The sequence below is a fragment of the Papilio polytes genome, unplaced genomic scaffold (genome assembly GCF_000836215.1).
Source record: "Papilio polytes unplaced genomic scaffold, Ppol_1.0 DF824303.1, whole genome shotgun sequence".
Taxonomy (NCBI): domain Eukaryota; kingdom Metazoa; phylum Arthropoda; class Insecta; order Lepidoptera; family Papilionidae; genus Papilio; species Papilio polytes.
The window spans coordinates 3,041,560-3,064,868 of NW_013524901.1; the positions used below are offsets into that span (position 1 = coordinate 3,041,560).

At 35.2% G+C, this 23,309-nt stretch overlaps 3 protein-coding genes across 3 annotated transcripts; all 3 read left to right on the forward strand.

Annotated features, from left to right (window-relative positions):
- Positions 1 to 1,221: 1,221 nt before the first annotated feature.
- Positions 1,222 to 2,634, forward strand: LOC106100621 (the record flags this gene model as incomplete). Its single annotated transcript, XM_013279559.1, has 2 exons — positions 1,222 to 2,238; positions 2,383 to 2,634. Coding segments are annotated over 2 exons (1,269 nt in total), but the record flags the coding sequence as incomplete, so codon positions are not given.
- A 5,943-nt stretch (positions 2,635 to 8,577) lies between these two features.
- Positions 8,578 to 9,477, forward strand: LOC106100720 (cuticle protein 8-like). Its single transcript, XM_013279723.1, has 3 exons — positions 8,578 to 8,589; positions 8,676 to 8,981; positions 9,140 to 9,477. The coding sequence occupies exons 1-3, from the start codon at positions 8,578 to 8,580 to the stop codon at positions 9,401 to 9,403; spliced, it is 582 nt and encodes a 193-aa protein (XP_013135177.1). The 3' UTR covers positions 9,404 to 9,477.
- A 1,690-nt stretch (positions 9,478 to 11,167) lies between these two features.
- Positions 11,168 to 21,765, forward strand: LOC106100691 (cuticle protein 21-like). The gene is made up of 6 exons (XM_013279673.1): positions 11,168 to 11,179; positions 11,270 to 11,587; positions 11,741 to 11,936; positions 14,433 to 14,545; positions 21,064 to 21,230; positions 21,600 to 21,765. Exons 1-6 carry the CDS (start codon positions 11,168 to 11,170, stop codon positions 21,646 to 21,648), a joined length of 855 nt encoding a protein of 284 aa, XP_013135127.1. The 3' UTR covers positions 21,649 to 21,765.
- The last annotated feature ends 1,544 nt before the right edge of the window (positions 21,766 to 23,309 follow it).

Consider the following 23,309-nt stretch of genomic DNA (forward strand, 5'->3'; position numbering starts at 1 on the left):
AACTGCATTCGCGGCCACTCCGGCTTTATTTCTCCCTTCACATTTTTATTTTGATTGTTGAACTTCGAATAAAATTTAAATAACAGTCTACTTATCTTATCTGCAATCTTAATTCTATCGTACAATTTAACTGAATAAATCACGAACTACCTATTATTTTAAAAAAGTTAATACCGTTTAAGATCAGTCATTAAGCATTTTTGTGTAGGGTAAAGTCAAATAAAACATCTTAACAAATAAAAATAAGTAAAGAGACTTACCAAAATAACTCTTAAATGAATAATGTTGTATATCTACACGATTGAAATAAAAATATAGGAACTCAATCAAAAGGGTTGCTTCCCGTTGGACCTATCGTACAATGATTGATTTGGGTTTTTGCCATTGGGAAAATCGAATCAATAGTAATCGGAAGCCGATCGAGCTAACCCAAAACACCCATTAAAAATGAACGAATTTCAAACATCATTTTTCGTGCGCAATGCAAAAGAATGAAGTATGTTGCCGGCATCAACGTTTCCGTCCATTTATAATGCGCCTTCAAGAGCTGGAGCAGCACATACTAGGGTAGCGCTTACCATCCTTCGACCATATATTCACAAAACTTTAGGTGATAATAAAAAATACAATTTATAAACTTAACTTTCTTGATATTTTTCCTTGCCAATAATTTATTCTAATTTTCATTAATGTACAAAGAAATATTTTTTTACGAAAGTTGAATTTAGGTATTGCTAATAATGTACGGATGTTTTTACCAGTAAAAAACTGATTTCCGCAAACTGTGTATGTCCGAAATTACACTTAGGTATCTGCACAACGTAAAAAATGCAAGAATTGGGAAGAATCAATTTAAATTACCTAAAGCTTTTGCTTTATCTGAACAGGAGTAATAACAGCTTGCGTAAATCTATCAGTTTTAACGCAGGGCTTTTTTTATTAATTACCTTTCACTTATTTTTAAACATGATTATTATGTAAGATGAAACTATTAAGTTCACAGAAAATACGACTAAATTAAGTACTCGACGACCTTGTATTGTGAAACACAATTTATATAAAAGCGCCTTTTTACAGGACAACTGCATCAGTACCGGCGGAACACACAAAAACATGTTAACTAAAGTAAGCTTCTGATATGTTACCGTACTTACTTAAAAATAAAAAAAAATAATTATCTTCTTATATGTTCATATTTACTTATAATAAACATAATCATTGTTTCAGGTATTAGTTCTGAGCGCCTTAACGGCCATAGCGTCCGCTGGGCTCATTGCTCAGCCGCATTTCTCATCGGCCGCAGCAGTCTCGTCGCAGAGCATCGTACGCCACGACCAGCACCAGACCATCCACGCAGCACCTGTTGCCATTCACTCCGCTCCAATCGCGTACAGCGCAGCGCCGGTAGCTTACCATGCCACCCCTGCACATATTGCCACAAGTGCTGTGTCTTCTCAAAGCATTTTACGTCATGACCAACCTCATGTCGCCCTCGCAGCTGCACCTCTTGCCTACACCTCAGCCCCGGCACATTATGCAGCTTCGCACATAAATTACGCCGCTCCTGTTTCTTATCAAACATACCCAGCTCGCGTATCTGCAGGCCACGCTGTGTCTTCCCAAACTATCCTACGTCATAATCAACCTCGAGTCGCTTTAGCTGCAGCACCTATTTCTTACGCTGCTGCACCATCGTACTACGCAGCTTCCCATAACAATTATGCTAGCCCCATATCTTACAACGCGTCTCCTCTTCGAATTTCTGCTGGTCATGCTACATCCTCCCAGACAATTTTGCGTCATGATCAACCTAGACTCGCCGTTGCCGCGGCGCCAGTTTCATATGCCACTCCTGCTTACGCCGCTGTTCCTTCTTACGCAGCCACTCACATTAATTATGCTGCTCCTGCAACCTACGCGTCGCAAGCCCGCTACACCGGTGGTCATGCAGTTTCTTCTCAAAATATTGTACGTCATAATCAAGGCATCTCCTCTATCGCTATTGCCCCAGCGACTTATTCTTCACCCTCCGCACTCTACTCTTCATCCTACGGACTTCGATCAAACCCCATTCAACACGCATCTATCCACGGTGTTTCCTCTCAAACGATTCTGCGTCATGACCAACCTCATGGCGTGGCAGCTATCTCCCCCGTTTCTTACGCTGTCGCCGCCCCATCTCATTACGCGGCTCCTAGCCACGGCATCATAGCAGCTGCTCAGCACGTAGAAGAATACGTAAGTCTTTAAGTATTACATTTTATTTATGTAGTCTAGTTTTAAATGTAACTTAATATTTACTTATATCATACTTATCAAATCAGAGCCGAACATCAAACATAATATGGTTGAATCTATAAACTGTATTGCTTATATTTCCAGGCTCATCCAAGATACGACTTCGCGTACTCCGTGGCTGACGGACACACCGGCGACAATAAGTCGCAACAGGAGAGCCGCGACGGCGACGCCGTGCACGGCCAGTACTCTCTGCTGGAGGCTGACGGCTCCGTGCGCACCGTGCAGTACACCGCCGACGACCACAGCGGCTTCAACGCGGTCGTTACCAACTCCGCTCCTGCGCACCACGCCGCCCCCGCACACGCGCCTCAACACATCATCGCCCATCATTAAGTTCCTTCTAGTCACTCGTTAAATGGTCAAATATATAAGTGTTAAGTATAAGTAAATTAATAAAGAGAATATACAAAAATGTTAAAGCATATTTTAAATTAATATCAAACTGTCTTTCCTTAATTGCTTAAACTTATTATATTCTTTAAGAAAATCAGCATTTTTTTCCAACTCGCAAGACACAACATAAGCTTTACAGTAAACAAATACAAAATCCAAGAAGAGACAATCGAAGAATTAATTTTTTTATTGTTATAATTGTTATCGTCCTCACTAGAATGTTTTGTTTATTCTGAGTTCCTATTTTTATTTACTAGTCAATCGCTTCCTGTTATATTGCTACTTCTAAACATAGACATAGTACATAACACAATTGTACTAACTTCTTTATTTACCATTGTCTTCAAGACAATTCTGCCATAGTAACGTTTCCATTGCCATCCTTATTAATTTAGTTCGTTGTTTGTTTTACTACATTTTGGAACTTCGACAATCTTTATATTAGAATTTTCATATTATTTGTGTTTGGGCGAAAGGCAGTGATCGGCATAGGTCAATACCGTCAGATGTAATTCATAGGATGAGGGTAGTATAGTATATATTTAAGATAAAACGGTTATTTCAACTTGGATTCGATTATTTTTTACAATAACGATGACTTCTGTCGTTCTGTCTGAAAGCCAAACATTAAAGGCACATTTTTGTTAGATCGCATTTTCAATTGCACGAAATCGGAAACATGTCTGATGATTGACAAAATCATTTATTGACAACTAGTGGAATCCCTTAGAGAAGAATTGACAAGATAAATCTACACTAAAGGATAGCTTTAGTGTACAGCGTACAGTATCAAAAAGGACTACATAACGGATTATTATAAGATACAAATTGTTTCTAATAACGATGTGAGCCACCAGATTCCCCGATCGGATTAGATGTTTACTGTATTAATCTTCACTTATATATATCATGGTTATGTAGTACAAGGCCGACGCGTAATGTCACAATATTTTTTTAATATATCAATATTATCATACTAATATCATAAATGCGAAAGTTTATATGAATGGATGTTTGTTAGAGTTTACAGCCTAAGCGGCTGAACGGATTTCTATGAAATTTGGTATAGATGTTGAGGATATTCTGGAACAACCCATAGGGTACTTATTATTATTTTTTTTTAAATTCCACGTGGACGGAGTCACTGGTAAAATCTAATTATGTTATAATTGAAACTATCGTTAAATATGAAAAAGTTATTAGTTATTTCAGAGAACTAAGGTAAATTGTTGAAATACAAGTTTTACAGGTTAGGTTTTAAGTCCATCCTTTGTAAAAGTAGCACGTGTCGATGGATGTGTACGCAGCGTATAAAAAAACGATCGAGTAGTTATGAATGAAACCAGAAATGCTAAAGAGCGTATATTTTTAGCGCATCATCTGTCACGGTCGGTCAAAAGTCACTGAACTGAGTTGAATGAATGAAGATGAATCACAAGATGCGATAACAAGTTTTTTTTTAATAAAGCCCCAATAGCCTAAAGGTTTGCGGACTACCGATCTTGAGGTTGAGGATTTGAATCCCGGCATTCGACTATTGTCGTAATCCAAATCCTGGCACAAGACTAGAGCTTAGTTGGAATGGTTAAAGGAAATATTAGTAACTTAACGAAAAATCTACTGATATTTAAAAGAAAATACTTGTACATTTCTTCACTTTACAAATAACATGTGTTTAAATTAGCTTAAGACACCACTTCTTTCATATATTTTGTATGTCTACATTACAAAAATGTACTACATTCTGATTTTAAATGTTACCACAATCAATTCCATTAATTGAACATGACATTTATTCAATTTAAAAATTAAGAATTGTGATTATATGATTTACACAACGTAAATATTTCAACAGACTGCAGTGCTCGAATTATCCCGCCCACACAATTTACATCAAGCGTATTAATAAATTAAGGAGTCCAATTCCATAGAACGTTGCATTGTAAGTCGAAAAATGGCCTAGATTTAAGGTCAGGGATAACGAGCCACATATTTGACCGGTTCATGTCGGCGTTACGATATTCTTTGCATAACACGCGTTCAGATCGTAAACTTAATTAAGTGGTATAAGGCATAAGAAATAAACAACAATATTGTAAAAAAAAAGTGTCTACCATTTTTCTATTACGAAACATACTTCTGCTTTCCTATTAATTTACAAAGTTTTTTATTTTATTTTATTTATAATTACATGTAGCCGTCTGTAAATTATTAAAGAAAATACTTAAACGACAACGCAAATTTATGAAACACCGATATCAAAAATACATAAAAAATCTATTTCAACGCACTATTTGTAGGTGTTCTCTAAAAAGAGTTATAACAATATCCATCCTCAGTAAAGAACACAAAATTAATTCAATGCAAGGCAATAATCTTAAAACTTGGACCATAGTCGTAACCAAACGCCGCAGGCATTGGCCTCTAAATATGAACGAACGCTGCGCGCCGGGTGTCAACAACTTTTTTTACTGACTTATTTAAAAGAGATTAGTTTTCGCAACGAAATTTACTTTTCTTATTTGTTACATAGATCTGGTTAAATATCTTATATCCACGCAATCATCTCTCTGTCCTTATTCCTCTCACGTAGAATCGACACACCAGTTTCCATATTCTAGATCGATCTTCAAAATTTAGTTTCAGATATTAACAATAGAGTTTGTTTAATGAAGTTATATATGGGATTAATAAGTAAAGTAAAGATCTGTTTATCTTAGCTAACAGACATAACATCAGTACTATTATTTTATATTAGCAGATACTTTTACCACAATAAAGAGGTTATTTAATAAATATGTGATATATAATAACAAACGTACAGGTAAAACACCTAACAATTCCTATGTAAATCATGGTAGGATTGGTGATGTGAGTTATTTAATCATATTCAAAGAGATTTAGAAGTAAAAGGTGCAACGGTTGTTTTAAATGATAATATCGCTTTTGGGTAAACAACGCATACAAATGTACAAGTAGTGTGCAATCATCATCAACCTGTAATAGAAATGGTGGAAATGAACCAAAGCTGAATGCTTTGAGTCAACAGAAATAATGTCCTATATCTTTATCTCGTCTAAGCGGACACTTAATATAAATTTGTATATCAAAACTTTATTTATAAATCAATAGCTTTTGCCCAGGACTCCGTCGCGTGATATTAAAAAAAAACAAAAGTGTAGTAACAAAGTAGCCTATGTGTTCTTCCAGCCTATCCTCTATATCTATACCAAATATCATCAAAATCCATTCAGTCGATTGTAGAGTAATTTCTAATTCCTAAACATAATTAAAATAGGCATTAAAATAGTCATAAGGTTTATAGCAATGGATGTTATTAAACAAGTTCTTTGTAGCATCCGTGATGTGTTAATTTCTCAATAACACTTCACAAACAATAGATAAGAATGAAATAATAGCTTACATCATGCATCTCTCTGGAAGATGTTATTAGTTAACAAATGTGCCCAGCGACAGTTCACTTTCATTTGCTCGTGAAAATAGTTAACATTACCAATTGTCAAATATTTCACAGATTAATTGGGCTAACATAAATATTTTTTAAATACATGATTGTGATTTTTAGTGCGCTTGGGAAATTTTTATTTGCATTTTTTCAATTCACCGCTCGCTACTTATGTAGTACACCTGCATTATGCGTGTCAAAGTAAGTGTTATTTAGAAACAATAATAAACCTTGACTATTTAATTTTAATTAAATTATTAGATTTAGATTTCTTCAGCAGTAACAAAGTGCATTAAAACATTTCTTTCCAGAATATTCTATTGGTACTCGTAGTGGAAATTTCTATTATGAAATCCGATACGATGCATGCGTTTTCGATTCAAAATGATAATCAAGATGCGCCCAATCCTAATAATAACCGCGAATTATACAAGGATTCATCATCATCACCAGAATTTGTACCTATACATATACTAGAGCCAACAGTGAAAAACATCGCCAACGGTAAACAAGAACAAGATCAATACGGTTACGCGAGTATTCAATACGCACCATTACTTCTCAAAGCTGATGAATATAAAATTAAAGAAGCACTACAAGTGCATCCAACTATTCCCGGTTTTATTCTTAGTAACTTTGAATTAAGCAAAAATAATATAGAACCGCGACTTGAAGATAACAATTCTCAGGAGAACTCACGTGGATCTATAATACATGGACACAATATCCAGATAGCAGAACCACAAAGGATTTTTCCAGAAAACAATGAAGTGAATAGAGAGAATTCGGAATTCACAACGAAAGGAACCATAAATCGGGTACTTATTACACAATGAAATATTTTTTTTGCATTAAGAATTTGTTTTTGCATTAAAAAAAGCACCGATTGAAAGTTTTACTTCGAGACGTTTAGTTTTAACCCAAATCTTAAAATTTAATCATTATAATCTCCTAGATCCTGATCTTAACATAAGCAGGTTGAATACTAAAATTAAAGTTAGATTGTCAGTTAAATCGTATTTTTTTGCAGGTCAGCATAGGCAATCCATTTATGTACCAATACAAATCAGAAAAAACAACAGAAGAGCCAATAGAAGTTGAACTAGGCAACCAAGAATTATTAAACGGTCCAGAGCAGACAGTAAAAAAGTATATTATGCTTTCCAAACAATACAATAATAATGGAAAAGGGTAAGTTGTAAAGATATATCTTGATTACAATCAATAAAGAAACTTTTAGTTTTATGACATAAACAACATGATGAAAACAACAGAGATAAGCGAACGAGTCACAGTCAAAAATTAGTATGAAACTCTTAAATTTTGAGGAAATTGAGTTTTTTAATTAGGAATTCCTATCGATGCGATAGAATTTCCATAACACTTTATTACGATAAACAACTTCAGTTGTAATAATAATTGCTTTTTTCAGCTTCGACCGAAACAGAGTTCTATATCAAAAAGAAACACCTATGCTACAACCTCAATTGGTTCATGCACGACCTTATAGACTACATCTGAACGTAGCACGTGCCTTTAACGTCGTCAATGCACCTGTAAAAAGCAGATATATTTCAAAATTGCTACCCTCATGTCACCACAATGTTCACAAATCTGATTCAACTCATCTCATAACGCCGGCTGAGAGACAAACCAAATTATATCCAATGCAGTTCAACTACAGTCGAATATAAACGATAATTATGTTTCCAAGTCTATGTCATTAAGAATACTGTTATGTTTACACTATTCAGTTTAAACTTTGACTAGCAAAAGGAAACTCTTTAACAATAATAAGGAAATTAATATAAAACTGGTATTTTATTTAATAATAATGATACTGTTTACTTTATTTCGTAATATGGTTTTCTTATTTCACAGACACTATGATTAGAATACGAGTAATGTCCTTATCTCCAATTTTTTTTTAACCTTCGTGAGACATTTTTGTAATTAATTACTTTACTACTAATACTGTCGTCTATTTTTTCGATGGCGGCACCGATCCGTTTCGGGCCCTTCGGGGACCCTTCTTCAGGGCAAGTGTTACTGGGGTTATTTCGCGGTCGTTTCGCGTCTCACATTGCGTCCTTATCTACATTTTACAACCGTGATTATTTATTTGGACTAGTAAAAAAGTTGAATTATTTTTTTTTTAAGTATTAAGAAAATTATAGATATGATTTTCGTTAATTTATGGTAAATGAACTTAATTATGCTATCATTCAAACATTAATCTACTAAGACGATACTTTGATACATTGACCGGTAGATTTGTAACAGAGGAAGGTCACCGAGCTCGTTTGACAACTTCCACCTCTATTGGTAAGTATAAGTGCTTAGATATACTATAAAATATGAAGGAATCTATTGCAAATCATCAGTTGAAATAGCAACCGTTAGTTAAACATACAAAAATGTTCGCTAAAGTAAGTACATCATTCAAAATTCATAAAAATATTTTGTATTCTTGAATTAATCGTCATACATCACTTAATCCAATATCCTTTTCCAGTTAGTAGCTGTGTGCGCTTTAGTCGCAGTTGCCAAGGCTGGTCTGCTCCCCGCTGCGGTCCACTACTCTCCCGCCGAGGCTGTCTCTTCGCAAAGCATTGTGCGTCACGACCAGCCCCATGGTATCGCCAAGCTGGTAGCTGCTCCTGTAGCTAAGCTGGCTGTCGCCGCCCCCGTGTACCACGCGCCTGCCCCTGTCGCGTACGCGCCCGCCCCAGTCGCTTATGCGCCTGCTCCCGCTGTATACCGCGCCCCCGTTCAGTACACTGCCCCCATCGCCAAAGTACTTGCACAGCCTGAGGAAGTTGTAAGTTTACATATTTGATTTATCACTTCATTTAACTTGTAAAAAACCTTGACAATATCACACATCATCATCAAGGATCCCAATGAGTAAAAAATCAATAGTTTATCTAATGCAAAACTTTTAAAATACTCATATAAAATATTCTTTAATATTTCCAGGCGTACCCTAAATACGACTTCACTTACTCTGTCGCTGACGGCCACACCGGAGACAACAAGTCCCAGCAGGAATCCCGTGACGGCGATGTTGTAAAGGGCTCTTACTCTCTGCAAGAGGCCGACGGTTCTATCAGAACTGTGGAGTACACTGCCGATGACCACAACGGTTTCAACGCGGTCGTGCACAACAGCGCCCCCAAGGCCGCTCCCGCTCTCATCAAGGCTCCCGTTTACGCGTCAGCACCTATCTACTACAAGCACTAAGATCATTAAAACCACGTATACCAATGATGTAGAAGATTAATAATTTATTTTTAAATATACGAATTAGCTTCAAACTTCTTTTTCCTTTTATCTCAATCTATTTTCCTTAAAAATTATAATATAAAGAAATTCTAATTAAATAGAAAATTTATAAAAATAAATCTTACTAATATCATAAATGTGAAAGTTTAGATGGATGGATGGATAAGGGTTTGTTAGAGTTTGCAGCCTAAAAGGCGGAACGGATCTCGATGAAATTTGGCATAGATGTAGAGGAAATTCAGGAAGAACACATAAGATACTTACTTTTGTTATTTAATTCTAAGCAGACAAAGTCCCGAGCGAAAGCTAGTATAAAATAAATTAAGCTAAATAAAAACAAAGTAAATATCCTTTGATTGTTTAAATATATGAGCAGCCATACGTTTTAATAAGAATAGCAATTGGGTATTTTTTACATTTACTTTTATAATTCGAAAAATTAACCTAGTCGTGTCCATGGGCGTTGGCCCAAGTTTATAGGGATTAATGGATGCATAGAGGTTTGTTAGAGTTTGTAGCCTAAACGGCTAAACGGATTTCGATGAAATTTGGAATGAGATGTGGAGGATAGTCTTGAAGAACACATACGCTACTCACTTAATAAGTCAATACGACTGTAAACAAGAAATAAAATGCCACACAGTACGATGAAAAAATACGTTTTTGGACGCAATTCTTGACTACTTCCGTTTTTCAAGATATGAGTGGAGATATATGAAGGATGCAAATTTTTTTTCTATTGTTTTCTATTTGTGAAGGAACGTTTGCAAATTGTTCTATTAAATTAAATATATCTGTTCCTGCAGCAATCACTTGATGTTTGGTGCAAAATTTGTCGATGCCATAAAGATCAAGACACTATTTTTTTTTATCCATGAGGCTTAGTACGAAAATTACTTTACGTTTGACAAGAAATAAAAGGCAAGTCTATTTTTAAACTGTTGACAATTTTTGAGGGAAACCGCGATATTTAGACTACGAAACTTTACAGAAACAGTAATTATCTAGTTTAAAGGAATTTCTTGGGAACTCATGTGTAGCTACTACGGAGTTAATCTATATTAATTATAAGAAGAAAACGAATAATCAAAACATACAATTGGTAGGAACAAATTTAATTCAGAATAAGATCCAAATAAAATGCACAACAGAACAGACAGTCGATGGTGCCGAAGAGTACTGGAGTGGCGGCCACGGATAGATCGTCGCAGTGTAGGTAATATTCTTGAAAGACGACCTGGTCAAGGTTGCGGGAGTGCACTGAATGCGGGCAGTGTAGGAGGGGACATCCTGGCAATCGGGGAGGACTATGTTCAGCAGTAGACGACCTTAAGTTAATAATGATAATGTTGATGAAAATGCACAATCATTGTTACAACAATATACAATATCTACAGATAATATTCATGTGTTACTCTGGTAGTATTATCAGAAAATTCAATTTTTAAAATGATGAAAACAACTGTAAACGTGCTATCCCAAACTAACGGCCTAAAAATATCTATCAGCATTAAAAATTATCGTTTTTTAACAAAGAGAGCTTTCGCATGATTCAGATTTAGAAAGTGATTATTTAGGCATGTATGATTAGCAAAATTACCTGAGGCGAGGTCACTGAACTGGTTCTTATATCAGATATTAATCACTGAAGGAGACAGTTGGGTATATAACAGTCGAACAATTTTTGTAATTTATCATTCTATTAAGAAACAACAAAGCAAAATGTTCTCCAAAGTAAGTCGATATATTAATAAAACTATGTCGATAATTCCAAGATATGTTTCAAAACGTTAAGTGCTAATATAAACGAAAATTATTTTGCAGATCCTGACTTTGTGCGCCGTTGTGGCGGTGTCCCAAGCGGGACTCCTGCCGGCAGCAGTGCACTACTCATCCGCTGCGGCCGTCTCCTCCCAGAGCATTGTGCGCCATGACCAACCCGCTCTCGCCACCAAGCTGGTAGCCGCCGCGCCAGTCGCCAAGCTGGCCGTTGCCGCCCCCGCTGTGTACCACGCTGCCCCTGCAGTGTATCACACCCCCGCCCCCGCCGTGTACCACGCCCCCGCCCCCGCTGTATACCACGCCGCCCCTGTCCACTACGCTGCCCCCGTCGCCAAAGTGCTTGCACAGCCCGAGGAAATTGTAAGTTTCCCTCATATTTCATTTCTACCCACATTTACCTACAAAAAAAATTTTGACATACTTACATTGTGAACATTTAGGAAACCCGATGCAATATTTTGCCTAAACTCTGAGTATTTAAATAATTAAAAAAAATAATGTTCATATTTCCAGGCTTACCCTAAATACGACTTCACTTACTCGGTCGCTGACGGTCACACCGGAGACAACAAGTCCCAGCAGGAATCCCGCGACGGTGATGTTGTGAAGGGCTCTTACTCTTTCCACGAGGCCGATGGTTCCATCAGGACTGTGGAGTACTCCGCTGACGACCACAGCGGCTTCAACGCTGTCGTGCACAACACCGCGCCCACAGCCGCTCCCGCCATCATTAAGACCCCAGTCTACACTGCCCACGCGCCCGCCTACTACCATTAAAACCTTAAAAAATTGTTAAACAATAATTGCAAATGTTAGTTTATTAGTTATTTATTGTTATATACGAAAAAAGTTCATTGCAAAATAGTGATTTTTTTTTTAACATTTTCATCGCATCTTATTCCTATCTTTAATACTACAAACAGAAGTCAGTTTATGCCAAAGTATTAAAAAGTATGTAGTAACTGAGAGAGGTAAAACTCGCTATGTTATAACGTACCAGTTACATGACGTCAAAAATGTGCCAGACAGTTCACATAACATGAGCACTTTTGCATTTTGTGGCAGCAGTAAGAGGCATCAAGTTAGAAAACCATTCTACCTATTCATTATCATTACCAGTGAGCTCACTGTACGTCCCCACTGAGAGGCTCGGAGCCTACCCTAAGATAGGGTAACTAAGCCTTAGTCCACCACGCTAGCCCACTGCGGTTTGGGTGACTTCACATATATTTTAGAATTTCTTCGCCGATGTATGTAGGTTGCATCACGATGTTTTCCATCACCGTAAGAACGTCGGATAAATTATCTACATATGAAAATTCGAAAAAATCGAAAATTACATTGGTACATGGCGGGATTTGAACCCAAGACCTGTAGATTACAAGTCAAGAGCTTAAACCACTTAGCGACCGACGCTCTTCCTATTCTACCTATTATTCCTGATCATTTTTATCCACACTTGGTTGTTTTATTGAAGCCGGTAATTACTATATACTGTAAAATTGTCATAAATGGTGCGATTAAGCCATGACCTACACATCTCATCATCTCATAACCACCAGACGTTAGAAATACTAGTGAAGAATAAATGTTAACTTTATGACATCGTCTTTCTAAAAAGACATCGAAATGTGACGCCACAGTAAAACTACGTCCAAAAATAATAAAAAAAAAACGGTAAATCTGTGTATAATATAATAAACATAGTTTTTTTAATATTCGATAATCTTAAGAAAAATTTGTTTAAGTAGTAATCTTGCTAATATTATAAATGCGAAAGTTAAAATCGATGGATAGAGCAAGAGTTTGTAGCATAAACTGCAGGACGAATCTCGATGAAATTTGACATAGATGTAGAGGATAGTCTGGAAGAACAATAGACTACTTATTTTTATTTTTTAATACAACGTGGACGAAGTCACGGGCGGAAGCTAGTAAAATATAATACAGTTGAATAGAAATTCTTAATTTATTCATTCATTGGACCGAAACTGTATACAAAGGAATGTAAACCTTTCATTTAAAAGAATGTACAGTTAAAAACATTTTGGTTAGGACATTGAAGCTTAAATACGTCATTTTTGTTGTTAAATGTAGAATATCTGTAGGACCGAACGGCTCGGATGTTTCCCGTTGGGTCAATCGCTCCACCGATCTATTGATCTAAAAGGTTTTATTTTCTTGTTAGACCAATTGAATCCATAAAACGGATTTCCGGGAAAAGTATCAATCAAATCTCACTAGACAAAATCTATGAAGTCATTTACAAATTCTAACAAACATCCATCTATCTAAACTTTCGCATTTATAATTTTAATAAGATGAGATGTGAAAAAATAATGGGTAGATAAAATTGATTGGGTAGATGTTTGTTAGGGTTTTTAGCTTAAATTGCTGAACGGATCTTGAAGAAATTTGGCAGAGATATAGAGGATAGTCTGGAAGAATACATATGCTATTTTGATCCCGGTCATAATTAAGGTTCGTATATCATAAGTAAGGTTTAACATAACTTATTGAAATTTGGTTCACGTATAATACAAAGCCTGGACATAACACATGGAATTAATCATCCCTTTATGTCGATTCATCCATAAAAATTGTCAAGTTCCCGAGAGATAAGCAGTTTTTTGTTTTTGGTCGCGGGCTACAGCTAGTTAACAATAATTAACATGAACTATCGTAGCCTTAAAGCACAGAACACAATTTATAGTGTAACACTTTGACCTATGTGCATACATTTGTCAAAATCAGCCTGCGGCGAGGACATTGAACTGGTTTCAGATTAGCTAGAAACTATTGAAGGTGCCAACCGAGTATATAAACGCCGAACTATACTTTAATTAATCATTCTGAATTCAAATAAGACAATAAAATGTTCTCCAAAGTAAGTTACTACATTTCACCCTTATTAAATAAGCCTAGCATTTAAAAATTACACGCAATTCATAATTTTTATTCTAATAATTTTAATGTTTTCTAATGTGAATAATTTTTTAGATCGTTACTTTCTGCGCTATTGTGGCGGTGTCCCAGGCGGGACTCCTGCCGGCAGCCGTGCACTACTCCCCCGCCTCAGCCGTCTCCTCCCAGAGCATCGTGCGCCATGACCAGCCCGCTCTCGCCACCAAGCTGGTAGCCGCCGCGCCCGTCGCCAAGCTGGCCGTCGCCGCCCCTGCCGTGTACCACGCTGCTCCCGCAGTGTACCATGCCCCCGCCCCCGCCGTGTACCACGCCCCCGCCCCCGCTGTATACCACGCCGCCCCTGTCCACTACGCTGCCCCTGTCGCCAAAGTGCTTGCACAGCCCGAGGAAATTGTAAGTTGCCCTAATTTTCTTCCCACATTTACCTACAAAAGATTATCACATGATTATATCTAGGAGAGCCGAAGCAATATCTTGCCTAAACTCTATATACTCGTATTTAAATAATTAATAAAATTAATGTTCATATTTCCAGGCTTACCCTAAATACGACTTCACTTACTCGGTTGCTGACGGTCACACCGGAGACAACAAGTCCCAGCAGGAATCCCGCGACGGCGATGTTGTGAAGGGCTCTTACTCTTTCCACGAGGCTGATGGTTCCATCAGGACTGTGGAGTACTCCGCTGATGACCACAGCGGCTTCAACGCTGTCGTGCACAACACCGCGCCCACAGCCGCTCCCGCCATCATCAAGACCCCAGTCTACACTGCCCACGCGCCCGCCTACTACCATTAAAACCTCAAAAATTGTTAAACAACAATTGCAAATGTTAGTTTATTAGTTATTTATTGTAATATACGAAAAAAGTTCTTTGCAAAACAATTATTTTTATTACTTACCTAGAAATTAATTTGTCATTGTTGATCATACAAATTTATAGATTTAGATATTTTAATTTTTAAATGCTAACACTGCATCGAGTACGTCAGTATATTAAAATTAAAGTAACATAGTATTTTTTAAGAAAGATTGTCCCTTGTTCTTGTTTCGAATTCTCACATGGACGCCTGTCACTAGTGTTTAGCAAAATTACAAAATGACAATTTTAGTATGATAAAAACTTTATTAACTTTTTGTTGAAAGGCTACAAGTTAGGATCAAGCTTTCCTATGCGTATTTGGAAAATTATAAAGAGGCGCTTGTTAGCCACAAGTATTTAAATTGTCGACAAAAAAATATTACACTATAAATTAATCTCTACATATGGTTGTTGTTTCTTATAGTTACTATCTTTTTCAAATTAAAAATAGCAATGTTCTTGTTGTTCAATACGACTTCTTTGGTAGAATACAAACTACAAGATTGAATACGACAAACTACACAAACGAACCTCTCAGAATTGTAGTAACAATAGGACACTATAAGAACATTATAATTCAGATTATAATAACTATATCTTACCAAAACTTTACTATGATAATTATAATTTCAGTTATCTGCAAAACATTGGAAACTACTTAATTTTCAATTGTAATTATAACAATAGAGTCACAGCTCGCGTTTAATTCCAACGAGTTTTCGTCGATAACATCTGAATGTAACCTACTCTCTTTTATTAAATTTTGTCTATAGATTTCAACTCAAGAGGATGTTGGGCAAAATCAGTCAATACACAGTTGTTTATTAGTTAATCCATAACTCTGAAAAAATGTATAAAACATTTTAAAAAAAGGCAATTTTGAATACGTTCGAAAATACAACGAGTAACATGAACAATAAAGTTCCTACAAATACTGATTTACAGTAATTTAATAACAAATAAACTAAATTTATTCAAATTATAAAGTTCAATTATTTTTAAGGTTTTTCTCATTCCTTCAAAATGCGTAAAACTATAAAAAATATCCTATTAAGTAAGTTAAATTTTAATATCAAGTAAATTATTTAGCATCTAGTGTCTAATTTCAGTCAAACCTCCCCTTTTAGTAAACCAATTGATGAAAAAGTAGCTTTAATATTGTCTTTAGATTTACTGAGATTTGAACTATGCGATTACATACCTATATTTAACGATGCTAGAATAGCATGGATAAGCTTTAAAACTTAACCAATTACATCAAATTTGGGGTTATATTCTTTTTTATTTTACTTCTATTTTAAAACTGAAATAAAATTGAAGTAAAATGAAGTAAATGTTTTATTGGCTATGTTTTATTTAAACTGATAATATTTATTTAAACTTAGATTGACTGTTGGTTGTTCATTTCCACATTAAATTTTTAGTTCCTTTGATTTCTTTAGTCACTCCTTTTGTCACATTTTTCAAACATAGTTGTAAGGATTTAAAAAAAACTAACATTAAAATGGATCGCAAAAACAACATCTGATAAGTTAGAGGTTAATACAAGTAAGTTCCACTCTATTCTAACTCAAAAAAAATATAATAGTTTTTTAGAAATATGGTTTGCCAGTTTTTATATAACACTTTCTCGAATATGAATTCTTTTTCTAGAGTATAAAAGGGATAAAAATACATCATTTAATTAACAGTTTCATAGTACATCTTGTTAGAGTTGGTTCATCCATACATCGTGAAATTTGTCCAAGGGTAACGTTTTAAATAATTATAATTAATTTGATCTAGAAATTCAACTGCTTTGCCTAAATCAAAACCATCACAAAAACCTACAAAATACTTTCATTTACTTTTTTTATTTTCAATTTGTACATATATTGATTATATTTCTGAATATTTCCGCAGATGCTGTCGTTACTATTCTGTCTGAGTGTCACCTCGGCTGTTCTTATCAATCCTAATGAAGATCCACAGGATATCTACTCCACAGGAAACCCAAAGGGCTGGCAGTACTTCAAACAATACCATCCTCCTAGTCCACCTGTTCTATTTACTGCAAATACCCATGTAAGTTACTTCACAATGAAAGAATTATCAACTTTTAATTATTGTCTATTTCCACTAACGAATGACTTGAGACATTGGTTTCTCGTTCCGAAGAAAATGAAAGTGATAACAACAAATTTTATATTGCAATATAAACTTATTTTCTAGGTTTACCCGAAATACGAATTTGAATACGCAGTTTCTGATAAATTAACCGGAGATCATAAGCATCACCATGAAACAAGAGACGGTAACAAAGTCCGCGGAGAATACAGTCTTGTGGAACCAGATGGCTCACTGAGAAAAGTGCAATATAACGCTGACCACCATAATGGGTATGTAGAATTCAATACAAATGGATTTTAATAAATGTAAGATATAATCTTTTATTTAGAGCGAGGAGCAAGATACAGAGATAACTGATGATTTAAATCGATTATTTAAAATTGATTGAATAGTTACAAATTTAACTAACAATAAAAAAATGTTCCGCCGAAATCGCCTTAATAACATTTACATCTTACAATTTGTAAGCGAGATTTTATCTATTTACTAATACATCGCAGAGTCAACATTCAAAACGAGGCTATAGTAAATCTAATTATAGTAGACACTGCTGATTATGTTCTTATACCTTGATGCGTTGTTATTTTAACATTTAAATTTGTTTTACAGATTTAATGCAGTTGTTAGTAAAAGTGTTCACAAGCATGGTGACCACGCTTTCTCAATATTCGGTCACACTCAACACTTCATGCCGCTTGGACAAGGTGTTAAGATCATTCAATTCTTCCCTAAAAAAGGTTACACTCCTTACAATCCCATCGAAATTAATAAAACCTTTGAAAATACCGCAACACAAGCTGTAGAAGAAATCATCGAGGAATCGTTAGGAAATAAAAATGCATCAACTGTTACTGACGTCACAGAAAACATTACAGATACACCACTTGTAGAACAATCAACAAAAAACAGCAATTATGAAATACCAGTAATTAAAATGGAAACTGTAGAAGGCCCTTTGGTTAAGGTGTTGCCAACAGAAATGCCATCAACTGACAGCGTACCAGAAAAAGATGAAAGTGCATATGCTTTAAAGCATTCTGAAAAGACTGAAGAATATTCCTTAAGTGGAAACCCTTCAATAGATGAAGATCAGACTAAAGTTCAAGGAGAACATTATCCAGATTCAGAAGTAGCATCGTCATATTATTCTAGAATTTATTACGTAGGCTTTTAATGTAAGATTTAATTTGTAACATTGTTTTGTATTTATAATGTTGTTATTTTTTCTTAAGAATATATTATTTACCTTTTTAAGACATCCATTTATTTCTATGCACACAAATTAAAAATAAATTACAACTGTTTAAAAGTATGTAGAGATTACCTTTCTTATTACAATTTGTTACATTTTAGATAAATCTTGTTCAAACAGTTAATACTTCTATAATATTACATACGGACATGATGGAATTTTTCAAAAAAACGAAGGGTAAATTGCATATTAACTACTTGTAAATTTGTAGACAACCATTATCCTGAACTTTCAATGGCCTAACATAATCTGTAATATACATCATTACAACCGTGTCTTGTAGTATTTCATTTTGACCAAAGCGGAAATCGAAAGCAGATTACTTAATAAACTTAGGTTTCTCGGCAACTCAGTTACCATTATACCTTCGCCGGTGTTATACCAATACGGTCCCCATTCTAACTACCGTTTTAATAACATTCGTGAATTGTAAAATTAATTGGAACTAATATTAATAATAGAATACATTTTTTAAGATAGAGTTACATAATAATTTTGTATCACCCATTACAGCTGTCATATTACTATGCTTAAATTTTAGCATTCAAATTACAACAAAATCATTTGCTAAAAGCAGTTTTGTCGATATCGAGACAAATAGGTAATCTTGCTTATAATTTCCTGAACTTTTACTAACTACGAAACTGTAAATTAGCACGTTTCTAGCAATAACTAGCTACCTTTATAGGCCCCAGCGAAGAAACATCGATTGCTATATTAAATATCTTAGTTATACTAAGAGTGTGCGGTGTATTTTCACGCCGCATCACAATAATGCCGGTAGGGCGCGTTAGGTAACTAAATAACTATCGCACCACTTTATATCTCATAATATATTCAAGGCGTTTATTAGTTTACGTAAGGGATTTGATAACGAGAGCAGAGGCAGGCTTAATCCACTGCAGAATGCACAATTTCATTTGCTGACATAACTGGCCGCTACTCGACCGCAAACTTGCACCACGCAAATATAACATCGCTTATGACATTTATGTTAAAAGTATGACTAATGTAATAAATTTTATTTAAAAAAAAAACATTTATCACATTTTTTATTCTTTGCACTGTCTTTTTAATTCGTAACCTATTGTTTAATATCTGCTGTCGCTGATTTCTCTATGAATATAGGTTAAAACAATAATTGTAGCTTTTTTAAATTTGTTATTGCTTTTGGATTTCTAAGTTCAGCCAAGAAGCCGAGAGTATCCAAACTTTACTCATGAGAGTGAATAAGAGCTAATAATCTTGTATATTATCAATTTTTGGAATTTTTTTCGTATCTTTTATCTGATAGATAAAAGTAAGTACTTAAGTATGTAATAATAATAAAAAAAAATTATTCCAAATGCTATTGCATAAATTTCTTGTTTCTTTCTCGTCAATCGCATTCAGTATAGTATAAACCAATGAAATCTGTCATTTTTAACATTTTAAATACTAAATTGACGTTTCTTTACGTTGGTGATACAACATTTACGAATTGTCTATGTTAAAAATATCATTAAACAAAAAACTGTCCGCGCATAGGTAATAAAATCAATACAGTAACACGTTACATGATTATCTTGCTATTAAATCTTGGTGCATAAATACCATCTTCTTATAGGTTACCATAACTCCAGGCGGCAGTCTCGCAACTGCTTATGTACAGGTTTACAAAAACGTCGCGTCTTGATGACACTAAAAGTAGGCATCGCAATTATGTAATGTCAGCTTCGCGGCGTCTTTTTAATTTAAAAACCTCGGAATCGACGTTAACAAAAAAATATAACAATTTAAGCCGCTCACTTAATGTATTTTCTCTACATACTGTGGTCATACCATCGCTTGCGACACTCAATAAAGCGAGCAGATTGGCAACGCTGCAATTACTGTGATCCGATCGGATATCGTCAGGAATAGACGCCCCTCCCCCCACTACGAGCGGCTTATATTTTGTTTGTTATATAAAAAGAGTTGACTATCAAAGCTCCACCAGTCGTTAAGGCATTTGATTCCAAAGCATAATGTTCTCTAAAGTAAGCCGTATTTTATCTAACAATAATTACGGAAGAAAAATTAACAGCGTTATAATTTGTTTTAGCACAACCATAAATTACTTGTTTCATTAATGTTATATTACTTTTTATATTGTCTCATATAATTTTTGATTGGAAATTGTTGCGCAGATTGTGATCGCTTGTGCGGTGCTGACGGCTTGCCATGCTGGGCTATTACACCACGCCCCCGCAGTGTCGCATAACATAGTTCATCACGAGCAGAGCATCCAGCATGAAGTGCCAGCGCATTACTCCGCACCTGCAGCACCAGCCTCCCATGGGTACTATGCGGCCCCTGCCATCCATGCCGCACCTGCACACGCTGTCGCCTCTCATGACGACCATTTCGTCGATGAATATGTAAGTTTCTAGACATTCCAATATTTAAAACGATCCATTGCTTATCAAATTTAAGATTGCCATTATTAATAATTTTGCTACAAATTAAAGTGATCTAATAATCGCAACAGCAGTCGTGATCTTATCTATGGGTAAGAAGGCAGGTTCTGCTGTCAGTTGCTACTAAAATTCAATGCCGAATGTTAATAAAACACACAAAAATTTACACTTTACCAAATATTTACTCCTCCAGGGGTGCAGTTCAAACCGGTATTGTAATATCGATAATGATGGTGAAAATTATTACAGGCTCATCCGAAATACGGTTACTCATATTCCGTAGAAGACCCCCATACAGGTGACCATAAGTCCCAACACGAGGAGCGCGATGGTGATGTGGTGAAGGGAGAGTACTCCCTCCTCCAACCTGATGGCTCCTTCCGCAAGGTCACCTACACTGCTGACCATCACAACGGGTAAGAAAAGTTACCTTTAAATCTCGGTTTGTTCCTTTGGGGATCCAGTGAATCTCTCCAGTTGAAGTCTATTATGTCACAGAAAGAGTCAAATATTACATAATCCTTTTTCCACTAGAAGACAGATTATCTTTACAAGATTTCGCACCGACATCGTAAAAAGAGATATCGATAAATTAAATCGATATCTTTGGAATGCTATGCATGGTACTTTGTGTATCTCTGGAAGTCTCTGGAAATGCCGGAAGCATTAGAGTTGCGACCATTGCACTGACATAATTTCGCCATATTATTACTATTAAATAGTTATTAACACACTTGTTTCTTTTTATTCAATTTAATATCACTTAACCTTATTTTTTCAAACAGATTCAACGCCGTTGTACACAACTCTCCACCTGTCATCCATCATCATTAGAAGACGAGAACCCATCCTGTGATAATAGATTTAGTTTTCAGTAGTTTTTCTAAGTCCTTTTTCTTTGTTTTGTTCAATGCTCAAGATCTCTGTACCCTGTTAGTGTGTGTATATTAAAACAAGAAATTATTAAAATGTGATATGAATGTATTTAAAATATTGTTTATTTATTTTACAAACACTTTCTTATATCCAAGTGCATATTTTCCCCTGTACATTTTCAATACGTATTCACTATTTCATTTACATTGTAAAGCTTGTGCTCAATATTTCGTACAAACATTGTTTCATTCAATTTATACTTTCATTCATAACAAACTATAATTACATTAAGTAATTTATTAATGAATAATTTCATAACAAAAATCTTATGGACAACTCTTAATAACGTTGCATTACGTTGCTTAAGCGGATATTTTGAAATGTAAAGACAATTGAACATTTTCGACCTCAAATGTAAAACAAAACGCAATACAGTAGCGGGATACATCATATGTGTTAATTGCACTAAAATGTAACAGTGGCCAGACGTGGGAACATTTGTATAGGACCTAGGTTTGAATAAAACATTTTAATGCACTACGCTTCACGCAGCGCCGAGTGAAAGTGATTTGAATCTATTACATCGATAGTCATAATAAATTATACACTTGCCAACTTCTATGAAATATGCAAGAGACTGACGATAATTTGTTTAATACAAACATAGAATGCGGAAAACGTGTAGAAAGAAACTTAACCAAAAATTCATCTATATCTTCTATACATATAATAAAATTGGACTGTCTATTTATAATGTTAAAAGAAAAATTGCAGATTTCTTGACGATGCTGCATTTGCGACGCTGATAACAAAAATCGCAATTAAAAAATTTTGTCTGTCTGTCGTCCAAAAGCCGCGTTTGTTCCGGGCAATCCCCGAAACGACTGGGCCGATTTCGAGCAGACTTTCACTGAAGGGTAGTTGATAAAGACAAGCATATCATAGGCTTCCTTTTTATCTTAATATTGCTCGGGCAACAGTTAGTATTATATAAGGCACATACAAAATAAACTTAACGCAAAAATTTATTTTAATAATAAGCTTCGATATCACATCTCTCTCTCAAACGAGCGTTGTCTCGAGAACGATTTTCAAATTCTCATGAGTTTTTACTACTGAAACACATAAACTACACATGATATTTCAATTATTACATTTAAAAGAAAGATAGCAACATGTTTCCGCTATGAGAACTCACAGTATTAACAGTGATAGCTCACTGTCACCTTCGAACTTTAACGATTTCCATGTAAAAGTTGTGTACTCTCATAATTATTTATACCCGTCGGTCCTTTCGACATTTAATAATGATGGCACGCAATATAATCGATGGCTGCCGATACTTTATTTTGCAATTCAACCAAAAATTACTCATGAATTTATTTATAATGAAAATGTCACGGAGTTGCAATCGTGAGAACATCTGTACGTTATTTTTTACTTTGTATAATTCCATTGAAAATCTTTCCTCTTTACACGTCATTTAATTTTAAGCAGATACTATATACCACACTAAATGTTGCTCGCGACTACATCCACGTAAAAAAAATAAAAAATAAACATTTTTGTTAGTAAATGATATAGCTTTTTAATGGTGCAGGAATTACTGTAATCGGTCT

Bases quoted from the DNA above. Each gene is read 5' to 3' on its own strand.
- LOC106100691 (XM_013279673.1), top strand. The intron at 11,937-14,432 runs CCACAGCCGCTC...CTCCCGCAGTGT, and splicing joins TGTCGTGCACAACACCGCGC to ACCATGCCCCCGCCCCCGCC. The intron at 14,546-21,063 runs GTAAGTTGCCCT...AAATTATTACAG, and splicing joins TTGCACAGCCCGAGGAAATT to GCTCATCCGAAATACGGTTA.
- LOC106100720 (XM_013279723.1), top strand. The intron at 8,982-9,139 runs GTAAGTTTACAT...TAATATTTCCAG, and splicing joins TTGCACAGCCTGAGGAAGTT to GCGTACCCTAAATACGACTT.